Raw genomic sequence first — 12,646 nt, 5'->3', positions numbered from 1 at the left:
TAAAACGACAGTGGAGGTCCTGTAGAGAGCGGGGTTCCCCTGCTGTATGGGACAGGAAAAGCAGCCATCAAAGTAAAGTAAAGTAACAATCACTGGAATATATGGTATAACTAATATAACTGAGATAAACCTACATTACGTTAGGCTAAGACCTAAACATACTAGCCTACTATCTCACAGGGAACCGATAGATGAATAAACCTTAATTCAGAACTATTCAAATCATATATAATCCATTGACATAAATAAGTAGGGAAACCACGGTCCTATTTGACAAGAAAAATGCTTTAGAGTAACAAAACATTTGTCAAAAATCTTAAATAATGGAACTTACTTTTCCGTCTACCAATCCCCGCTACGGGTAGAAGTGGATGTAACTACGCATTGTATCACAATTAACACCTGGAAGATAAACCAATAATTATAATCATTTGATGTATAATAGGTTTTCATAGTCACCACAACATTAAAATAAACAATGAATAATCTATTTTTAACAGATAACATTAAAGTCTGGTAAGAAATGTCAGTTGTTAAGATCAAAACAGCTTTTCTGAATCGCAATAGCCTACACACGACAAACTTTCCATCTATTTTCTGGAAAGAACAAAGAAAACATAACGAACAAACGTTCATTCCACAAAACAAACAAGAACAAACACGCTAAAATAAACATCAAAGTAACCATGCATAGTATAAATATACAAAAAACATAGATAAATATATTTTCATTTGAATATGATCGCATACCAAACATGCACACAAACACATTAGGACAAATATACTTACTCATATCATGCGCCCGCTGTCACAAACATGGAACAAACACTTGGCTTCAACTCTCTATCATTTCAGCACCATAAACATTACAGAAACACAAACACAGTTGCATTTAGCTGTAAAACTCCTAACACTTTTCACACAAACACGGACAGGGCACAAACAAAGTTTCAAAGCCTACTGGCAAAGGACACAAACGCACCAACGAACACAAGCCATTTCAGATCCTTAGCAAAGATGGGATTCACAAACTCATAGTTTAATAAAGGCAAAGTTTCGCATCCTAAACACATACAACACACAAACAGTTTCGTTATGAATCTTTTAAAATTCACAAACTCCAAAGATACAAACGCAATCTTAAGCACAAACATTGCAAGAGAAAACAGACAGAATATCACAAACTCTAAATAATCCATAAACAGGCTCACAAAGGCTTGACGAAAGCATAAAGACACAAGCACTAGAATACTGCAAGATGAAGCACACACATTATTATTATTATTATTATTATTATTATTATTATTAATACCTAAGCTACAACCATAGTTGGCAAAGCAAAATGCTATAAGCCCAAGTGCTCCAACAGGGAAAAATAGCCCGAGGAAAGGAAACAAGGAAATAAACGATATAAGAAGTAATGAAAATTAAAATAAAATATTTCAAAAGCATTAACATTAAAACAGATACTTGTTATATAGACTATAAAAGGATTTATGTCAGCCTGTTCAACATAAAAACATTTGCTGCGAGTTTGAACTTTTGAAGTTCCACCGATTCAACTACCCAATTAGGAAGACCATTCCACATCGTGGTCACAGCTAGAATAAAACTTCTAGAATACTGTGTAGTATTGAGCCTCATGAAGGAGAAGACCTGATTATTAGAATTAACTACTCTAATATTAAGACAAGGAAACCCACCATCATCCAATTTACTCACAAACGCTTATATAGAGTCCAATGAGATATGTACCCACAAATGCACAAACATATAATACAGCCCAGACAAACAAACCATGCAAGAAAACCTAGAAACTCACAAACATATACACAAACCCTGCTGGAATCCACGAAACAAATGGAACTCAAACAAACAGCACATCACAGTAGATACATTAAACACCAATGAACAAGTACAACAATAAATTTCAAACACATGAATGCACATACCATGAAAAAAACATAAACACAATCACAAACACTGGAAGAAACCAAACTAACAAACAAAATGCATATACGCTGAGACAGATCCATCACACGCTAAAATAAACATCGCCAATAGCGCACAAACGATTGCCACTACGACAAACCCCCCCGACAAAGAAGCGAACGTCAATACACAAACAACAAACGATGCAATAAACAGAGGTCAACTCTGCGAGACGCACAATAATATACCAATTTCCAGCGAGTTTCCCGTACGATACCTGTGGTAATCCACTTTACATGGAAATTGGAGGTGATGACTGCGTATATATATGTATATATATTTATGCATGTATCTATCTATATACATATATATATATTACTAGTGTATGCAACCCGTCACAAATCATGGCTGAATATTTAGGTAGATATACACACGAAATTTTAAACCCTTCCCAACCCCTTCCCCCTTTCCTAACTACAACCACTTTCCCCAGGGTATGGCTACTCCTTCCACTCCCACCCCGAGGGAGGGGGAGAGACCAGGTAGTTATATGTCTGGCAATGCCGCTGAGCGTGTCCGGAAGATAATATATAAATTATATAAATATTTATATAAATATGCATCTATTAACATACATATATTAAGTTTTATCTACACAGACAATATATACATCGATATATATATATATATATATATATATATATATATATATATATATATATATATACATACATATATATATATATATAAATATGTATATATATAATATATATATATATATATATATATATATATATATATATATATATATATATTATATATATATATATATATATATATATATATATATATATATATACATATATATAATATATATATATATATATATATATATATATATATATATATATATATATATATATATATATATATAATATTAAATCGACCAATCTCAAAATAATACCAATAATGATTAGAACAACCTACATAGTTTCCTATAATATCGAAACTACCTACCACCCCAATACCATATTCTGCCCAAGTACCCAAAACCACCTGGCCTCAGATTCACCGTCGCTTCCCGGCTCCAAGCGCCGAAGCGCGATGCCCAAAAATCAAAATGATATTTCAAAACATCTGATCTGCATAATTACTCTTTTTTCCATCCTTTTCTTCTGTCTTTGCATAATTCCTGGGCTTTTATGAGTTATTTTTTTCTGGGCGTTTTCAATTCCTTTTCTGTTTCTGTTAATATTTTCTTTATTATTTTGTGAATATTTTTTTTTTTTAAGTTGGAGATTTATAATAATTTAATGAGATAGTTCTGTCATTTTCGGTGACTATGTCATATTAAATTAGTTCATTAACTCTCTCTCTCTCTCTCTCTCTCTCTCTCTCTCTCTCTCTCCCTCTCTCTCTCTCTCCCTCTAAACCATGTTCTATCACTAAGCGATACAACATTTATCTGAGTGGGGATACCTAAACGTGATGAAAAGGGTTTGTGTATCGCCATGATCAGCAAAACTGTACGACTCAGTACCATCCAAACTAGGTTGGTTTGCTGTGAGCGATCAGACTATAGTCTCCCACCACTGCCCAGCGATCTAGTGAAAATGCTCAAACCCCAGACATAAGTAAGGACATGTCTGAAGTCTTTGTCCTACGGTAGACTACAACAGCGTTCGTTGTTGTCGTTGTTGTTGTTGTTGTTGTTGTTGTTGTGTATACATATGTACAGTTTTTTTAAATAAAGAAAATAAGATTATGAAAAGCCTAGATACCAAAACAAAAGTAGAAGTAAAAAAAATAAATACCTTAGTTATACTATGTATTTTAAATCTTATTTCTACGTAGCTATCTTTCTATCTATCAGAGGTATGAAGTATTGAGTAAGGAGCAAGAAGAGTATGTGTGTGTGTGCGTGTGAGTGTGAGTGTGAGTGTTTGTGTATATATATATATATATACATATACATATATATATATATATATATATATATATATATATATATATATATATATATATCCTCTGTATACAAGTATTAGTATAAACAATGAAATTTTCATTTATATATATATTATAAAGAGAGAGAGAGAGAGAGAGAGAGAGAGAGAGAGAGAGAGAGAGAGAGAGAGAGAGAGAGAGAACCACATATCCTTCCCATCAGGAAAATAAAAGGAAAAAAAAAAGGCCAAGGGGGAAATCCCTATCACAATGCAACTCTCTCTTTCCCCCAGACAAACTTTTTCCGTCTACCATTCGGGAAACTACAAAAAAAAAGGGACAAAAAAAAGACAAATAAAAAAAAGGACATAAAAAAGAGGTCAAATCAAGCGCAAAAGGAAACAAATAACTGGTCAGTTTCTTCTCTCTCCCTCTCTCTCTAACCTGTCAAGGATAGCCACGCCCTTAAACCGTGTAGCCCTAGCAACGGTTATAAGCCCCGCCCACTTGCCCCTCCCACCAAGCAGCGTTGCCAATCCACTGACGATTTCAGGACTTTGAGAAAACCTATATTTCTCCATATATTTAATCACCAATCCTATAACTTCTTAATAAATAGATGAATAATTATTTAATTAAACATTTAATAAGGTTCTGTATGCAATTAAATAAGTTGAAGTGATTAGAATCTTTAATATTGTTTATTTGCGAGTGAGATTTGGCAACGCTGCACGTCCCAGGAGTTGACAACACCGCCTCCACTAGAGATGATACGTGTCTTGCCTGTGTCGGCCAAAGCTCTTCCGGAAATGAACCAAGAGAGAGATATACCTTTCCTTTCTAATTACGGCTGATATTTGAAATAATTTATCCTCTCTCTCTCTCTCTCTCTCTCTCTCTCTCTCTCTCTCTCTCTCTCTCTCTAGCTATTAGTAGGCGTACCAGCCACTGCTCCCAGGGGAATCCAACGCGTCCTGTACTTGTCTGGCGGAGAAATTTCATTTATACCTAATATAAATCGGGTGGACAAAATGGTCTACTTTTATTATTATTATTATTATTTTGAATAAGTTCAACTTCAAATTCTGATCATATGATCATTTTATATGAAAGATATAATAACATTGATGATGATAATACCAATGACGGAAATCAATTAGACTTGCAATAGTAGAAATAATAATCTATTGCAATTTGAGATACGCAAAAATAATATGGCTTTATTATTCATATATATATATATATATATATATATATATGTATATATATATGTATATATATATATATATATATATATATATATATACTGTATGTATATATATATATATATATATATATATATATATATATATATGTATATATATATATATATATATATATATATATATATATATATATATATATATATATATACATGTACAAATCTATATATATGCATTTTATATATATACATTATATGTGTTTGTGATATATATATATATATATATATATATATATATATATATATATATATATACATGTACAAATCTATATATATGCATTTTATATATATACATTATATGTGTTTGTGATATATATATATATATATATATATATATATATATATATATATATGTATATATATATATATATAATATATATATATACAGTATATGTATTTACACACACATATATATAAATATATATATATATATATATATATATATATATATATATATATATATATATATATACACACTGTATACTAGCTAAGCCACAACCCTACTTAGAAAAGCAGGATGCTATAAACCCAAGGCCCCCTACAGGAAAAAAAATAGCCCAGTGAGGAAAGGAAATAAGGAAATGGATAAACTATACAAGAAGTAATAAAAATTTAAATAAATATTCTAATAACAGTAACATTATAACAGATCTTTCATTTATATTATATAAAAAGACTTATGTCAGCCTGTTCGACATAAAAACGACTGCTGCAAGTTTGAACTTTTGAAGTTCTACTGATTCAACTGCCCGATTAGGAAGATCATTCCACATCTTGGTCATAGCTGGAATAAAACTTCTAGAATACTATGTGGTATTGAGCCTCATGATGGAGAAGGCCAGGCTATTAGAATTAACTGCATACCTAATATTACGAACTGTCCGGGAAGAGCTAAATACAAAGGATGGTCAGAATTTTGAAAGAGCATATGCAACATTCAGCATTATGAACCAATTGAACGACGGTGCCAGAGATTAATATCTAGATCAGGAATATGAAATTTAATAGATCGTAAGTTTCTGTCCAACACATTAAGATGAGAAGCAGCAGCTGAACACCAGACAGGAGAAAAATACTCAAAACAAGGTAGAATGAAAGAATTAAAACACTTCAGAATAGATTGATCACCAAAAATCTTGAAAGACTTTCTCAATAGGCCAATTTTTTTGTGCAAATGAAGAAGACACGGACGAATGTATTTCTTAAATGTAAATCAGCTATAGAAAATCACACCTAGAATTTGCAGAGAGACATTATCAATGCTGAGATTTGGGTGTTGAGGAGCCATTGTCCTTGACCTACTTGCAATCATACTTGAGTTTTGTTAGGATTCAACTTCATACCCGATAATTTGCACCATGCACTAATTTTAGCTAAATCTCTATTAAGGGATTCACCAATCCCAGATCTACATTCAGGGGATGGAATTGATGCAAAGAGAGTAGCATCATCTGCATATGCAACAAGCTTGTTTTCTAGGCCAAACCAAATGTCATGTGTATATAGTATGAAAAGTAATGGGCCAAGAACACTACCCTGTGGAACACCGGATATCACATTCCTATACTCACTATGGTGCCCATCAACAACAACTCTTTGAGATCTATTACTTAGGAAATAAATAATAATGCTAAGAAACGACCCACCCACTTCCAACTGTTTGAGTTTGAAAACAAGGGCCTCATGATTAACGCGGTCAAAGGCCAATCACGAACTATGCACAGCCTTAGAATTGTAGGAAAGGCATCACGTGTAATAAACCCATTGCAAAAGGTAAATTGTATACACATTTAGACGTTTTACCAATATGGACAGAATGGGAGTTATGGAAGCTGAGTGGTAATCAGCAGGGTTACAGCTTCCACAATAACATTTACCTAACGGATATATATATATATATATATATATATATATATATATATATATATATATATATGTATATATATATATACACACGCACACACACACATATATATATATATATATATATATATATATATATATATATAACATTAAAACAACTTTCCGTGTACGTGATAAATAAAATAAACTCAAAATTTTATTTTTTGTAAATAGTGGATTTGTTTTACTTATATATATATATATATATATATATATATATATATATATATATATATATATATATATAGTATATATATACATACATATATATATAATATTTTATATATATATATATACATATATATATATATATATAAATATATATATATATAATATATATGTATATATATATATATATATATAGAGAGAGAGAGAGAGAGAGAGAGAGAGAGAGAGAGAGAGAGAGAGAGAGAGAGAGAGAGAGAGAGAGAGAGAGAGAGAGAGAAACCTGCAACGATGTAATGAAGAACAAAGTATGCATAAGGGAATTTTGTAATTCTTTCTCTCGCTTATTATTCTCTTTTTTTGTATTCATATTTTCCTACACTGAATTACTTACAGTTTGACTTGTAATAATAATAATAATAATAATAATAATAATAATAATAATAATAATAATAATGATGATAGCAATAATAATAATATAATTTATAAAGCGAATTCTGTACTGGATTAATATTTAGCCATTTAAGATATATACATAAAAGTCTTCAACATAATAGGATTATTATATGCATGACCTTTTGATCAATATAAGCCCACTTTATTGGGTCATTTTGAAAACTAAAAATTTTTTGTTTATAAGTGAAGGGCCTAAGGTTACTGAAACTATTACCATTTTGGCTTATGATGATGAATATGGGTAGTTTAATGTCATTGAATATGGTTGGGTTAACTATTTTTTTTACCTAAATCCTAACAAACCATAATCTGTCATGGTATTAGTGAATAATTTATCTATAATCTGTTTTAGTTTTGTTAAAGTGCCAATAAAATATACCCTATCACATTTTCAGTAGAGAACCAAAACACTAGAATCTGTTTCAGTTTAACTAAAGTATCAATGAACTATAACCCGTTGTAAATTAATCAACTGCCTTTGAAGAGAGCGGATATATTTATGTTATGACCCGTGTACATGTTTTGACCCCAGCAGGTATGGCGACGGAGGACGACTGGTACAAGAAGGGGCTGGCCTCGCCCTGCTTCTCGGGGCTGCAGACAGCCGCAGACGAGGACTGGTACAAGAAGTCCCTCACGGCACTCTCCATGAATACCACTCATCACCCAAACTTGTCGGCGCCCATGCTTCAGTACCAAACCTAGACGTCCACCTGCGGTCTCTCGCAGCCGCTGGAAACGCCGCCCACCAATCGTCATCCGCAGCAGCAGCCGCGGCCGCTTACCCGTCTTACTACTCCAGCTACTACCACTACTACTACGGGTACTCGGCCGGCGAGACGCTGCAGGGCACGTCCAGCGCTGCCAACACTGAGCATGGGTCGCGCCACACCTCAAACCACGCGACGGCAGCGTCCGTCGCTTCAGCGACCGCCCCCTCTTACGGCCATCCGCCGTACTCTCTGGAGACGGAACACACGCCCTCGGAGTACGAAGCCGGAAGTGGCAGCAGTAGTAACAGCAGCGCTACGAACAACCTCCGAAGGCCTGGAGAGACCGGGTCAGAATTTGCAACGAGTCCTGCCCCGTCTCACCTTCAAGATTACAGCAGTTTAATGGGAGGAGGGTGCAACCTCTCGAGCCAGGATAGTAGCGCAGGAGAGGCTAAGACTTCTTTAGTATACCCACCACCATTATTGCCTCTTCACTCACACCCAGGCCTCTCCTATACTCCAGTCTCAGAGGCCTACGGCCAGCTAGAGGGAGACTTCAGCCACAGCTCCCTGGGTGACTACGAAGCCAACCCAAGGACTCTGCAGGAGTTTTCCTCCCACGAGCACCTCCATCCACAGGACTCTGTTCACGATCAAGACCGGGTGTCTGATCCCGAAACGGAACAGCTCCTCCACGAGGCCCCTTAGCTCATCCCTTTCAGCTGCCGCCCACGTCACGATACTTTCTCCCTTTCGGAATAGCTTTTTTGTAAGGTATTTCTGACGTTCGTATGTGTAATAAGCATTTCGATTTCTATCTTTTAGAGCAAATGAGAGCTTCTTCCACATTCCAAATATGACATTTCTTTCAGCTTTATTTCATTGAGACGTATTCCACTGTCCCGTTGACGTTGACACATTACTAAATGCGCAGTGCACAATCAATGTATCAAGAAGTCTAGTCATGATTCCAAAGTAATGTATTATTGAAGTCATTACTGGTATTAGCGCATAAGTAATAGCTCACTTTTAAAGTTGGTAATAACCCCCTTTGTCATATCAAACTGCCTCTAAACCATATGTTTTTTATTTATATCACAAAGGATTATTGATAAATCAGCTGTAACATATACCGGTATAGAATAGGGTACCTTGGATTTTTACGTAAAACAAAACTTGGATCTAATTGGGAGTTTCTATTAGCTTAGCTGTGGTCAAATGTTATGTTTTGCAGCCACTATGTTAAACTTTAAAAACGAGCCATTTTGAAACTTCTCAAGAGACTCATGACTTAGGAGTGTTAAGCAAAACCTAAAATTCTGTCTCACTTGAACTAATGATACTGTTGTGTTGTATCAGGGTTGAAAGCTAGTTTTAACTGTTTGATAAGATTTGATACAGCCCGGTTTGGGCGTGGCTGTTCGCGGCCACAAGCGTGGTGTGATTCCGAGACTCTTGCCCGCAATAGTGTAGGAAACCACGAGATGTATTTGTACAAGGGTTGTACAACCAAACATGTAAATTACCAATTGTTTACAATGTTTATATCTGTGCTCTACCAGAACCCCCTTTTCCTTCCCTCACCTGTCCTTTACTAATCTCTCTCTTTCACTGTATATTTTTCCCACCAGTACAGATCTTCAAGTTCCTCCAAGTGTTTCTTATTGAAATCGTGAGTTTTGCAACGGTGTTTTTTGCAAAATGGACTTCATTCATGATAGTTCTAGTCTTAATGATACGAGAATACTCTTATAAATAACTAAATAAATACTTCAAACTGCGTGTCTGCGACTATCGGTGTATATGTACCATGTAAAATAGATATTAGTCAATGTTTATGATGAATGCGGGAAGTGGATGCCATCTGTCACCGCCTATTATTTCACTCTGGGAAAAAATGTTTTCCCTCAAAAGATTTTTCTGTTGATCAGCTAGTCATCTGCGAGGTGATCCAACAGACGGCATCCTCTTCCGTTTAGAATAGCGAGGTTTTATGGCTAACCGACAAAAAAAAATCAATAATGAACCCTAGAAAATAATAATAAAACTGTAAATACCTTTTTTTTTTGGAAGACTGCACAGTTCCCTCTGTGAAAGATTTGTCACTTTGAGCTAAATCGAGCCTACTACCATTCCATTACTTTGTGAACTCCCAGAGGGCCATAAAGATGATGACGACAACCTTCATTTCCTGCCTTCATCCTCCTTGGCATGCCTGCCCTCCCCCCTTTAGCACGAGCCCTTAAGAATGAGTGTGTGGTGAATGATATTAAAGTAGTCTCTTTGTTTTATGTTTGAGAAACTGGCTGGAGTTCAAATAACTGCCCAATTTTTCATCAGCTTAGGGGGACCAGTGTTTTGTAATGTTTGGCGAGGGTTTACGGACGCGACGGAACGCTTTGGACGACGTCGTACGTGCTTGCGAGCGATGACGTTACGATAGTTAATCTGATGACAGTTGACAATGATTGGTATTAGACAGTGACTTATTAATTATAGAAAAAAAAGGATGTATAAAACATTAATGCAATATGATCAGCAACATGGCAGATGTCTAGATGAATATGATGAACTGAAATCATTGCAAAAGCTCACCTGTCAGACCTCAAGACTGTATGTTTGAATTTTAAGTAAATGTAGGAATTTCTTAATACATCTACAGAACAATCTAGTCATAAAGTACAAGAAAAGTGGTGATTTTAAGAGTGTATGTGATGAAGAAGCATCGGAAATCTCCAATGACGTGCGATTATCTGATGTGTAAGTGTTTAGGTAAGTAAGTCGGGAAGGGAAATCGAGAGACATCTGCTGGTACGAGGCAATAATAATAATAATAAAAATTGGTTCCCCAAATTTTGCTCTGATGGTCCCCTCCTTCATCCCTCGTCTCTCCCAGCCCCCTTTGTTTAGACGTAAGAGAGGCCTGAGCAGACGCTGAGACTGCCTAGGCCGCCTTTGTAAAACCACGTGCAATAAAGCGCCAATAAGGAATGTCCTAGAGTTTCTCTTAACCTTACAATTATAACTATATTAGTCTTACTTCCTTCTAGTAAGAACAAGAGGACCGTATGTTTGGGTCCTGAGATGTGTGTGGATAAACGAAAAACCTAATGTTTTATATATTACAATTATTAATATAGTTGTATATGGTACGAGGTTTCTATATGAAAATGCTCAACCAAGTCAAATTGCATATTTAGAGTCCAACTTCACAAAAGTTGATATGTAGATATTTGAAAATAAACACGAGTTTTACGTTTCTCAAAGCATGGCCATGTCTTGTCTGGGCACAAAACAAAAACAAACAAAAAGAAATAAAAGAACGAGCAAACTGTCTGCGGAGGTTACATCAACTCGTTACCTGTGTTTACACTAGCCTATTAATTTCCAAAGTTCAAAGGTTATAAAGGTCATTCATGAATGGCAGAGTCAATGGACAAGGCAATGTCATGGTGATTGGCCATATACACATATGATCAGCACTCAAAGCCTCTATTCATCCAAGCTAAGAACAGGGAGGGCTAGGCAATGGCTGCTGGTGACTCAGCAAGTAGAACTATCTTCTTCTTCCTCTTGGTCTGTATCTTTCCCCACTTTTATGTGGGGTCGATGTTTCTAGCCAGCTTTCTCCATCTACCTCTGTCCCACACTTCATCACCGGTTAATCCCTTTGATCGAAGGTCATCCTTGATACAGTCCACATTCGCTTTGGTCTCCCTCTCCTTCTCCTTCCCTGTACCTCCATTTCTATCACTCTCCTCCCAATATACTGTTCATCTCTTCACATGACATGACCATACCACCTCAGTCTACTTTCTTGAATCTTATCTGATAGTTCTCTAACTCCTGCGGTAGCCCTATAGGCTCCCCAAAAACCCCCATCCTTAGCTCATAAGGATGATGAGGTTGCAGACACTACTAGAAACTATCGAGCTCAAACGGGTATCGAACCCCAGTCCAACAGAACAACATGCAAGGACATTGTTGTAAATAGGTTATTTAACCATACTAATCAACATTCATCTTTCGTATAATGCCTAACCACAAACTAGATCCAGAGAGCCTATTGATTAATCTAAACGCCAGGAACATTTAATATCATAGAACTCAGAGTACCTAAATGGAACCAAGACACAGTACGGAAGGTCCTCAACTTACAAGCATTCGGGGATTCCAACATAAATCCAACTAAAATCATGAATTTCAGATAATGTATCAAAAGTTCATAATGAAAATACTGTAATAAAAAATATAATATAATTCAATGCAGTAA

The 12,646-nt window shown here is 35.2% G+C and overlaps 1 protein-coding gene across 1 annotated transcript in view; it reads left to right on the top strand.

Annotated features, from left to right (window-relative positions):
* Nucleotides 1-11,346, top strand: part of LOC137626718 (uncharacterized) — a 24,529-nt gene extending 13,183 nt beyond the window's left edge. The window contains exon 4 of the mRNA XM_068357727.1: nt 8,193-11,346. Coding sequence (XP_068213828.1) covers nt 8,193-8,365 — 173 coding nt within the window. The 3' untranslated portion in view covers nt 8,366-11,346. The remainder of the gene's footprint in view (nt 1-8,192) is intronic.
* Nucleotides 11,347-12,646: the final 1,300 nt, after the last annotated feature.

Source organism: Palaemon carinicauda, chromosome 34, assembly GCF_036898095.1.
Source record: "Palaemon carinicauda isolate YSFRI2023 chromosome 34, ASM3689809v2, whole genome shotgun sequence".
Lineage (NCBI taxonomy): Eukaryota > Metazoa > Arthropoda > Malacostraca > Decapoda > Palaemonidae > Palaemon > Palaemon carinicauda.
Note: the sequence above shows the minus strand (reverse complement) of the source record. Positions and strands in the feature narration are given on the sequence as shown.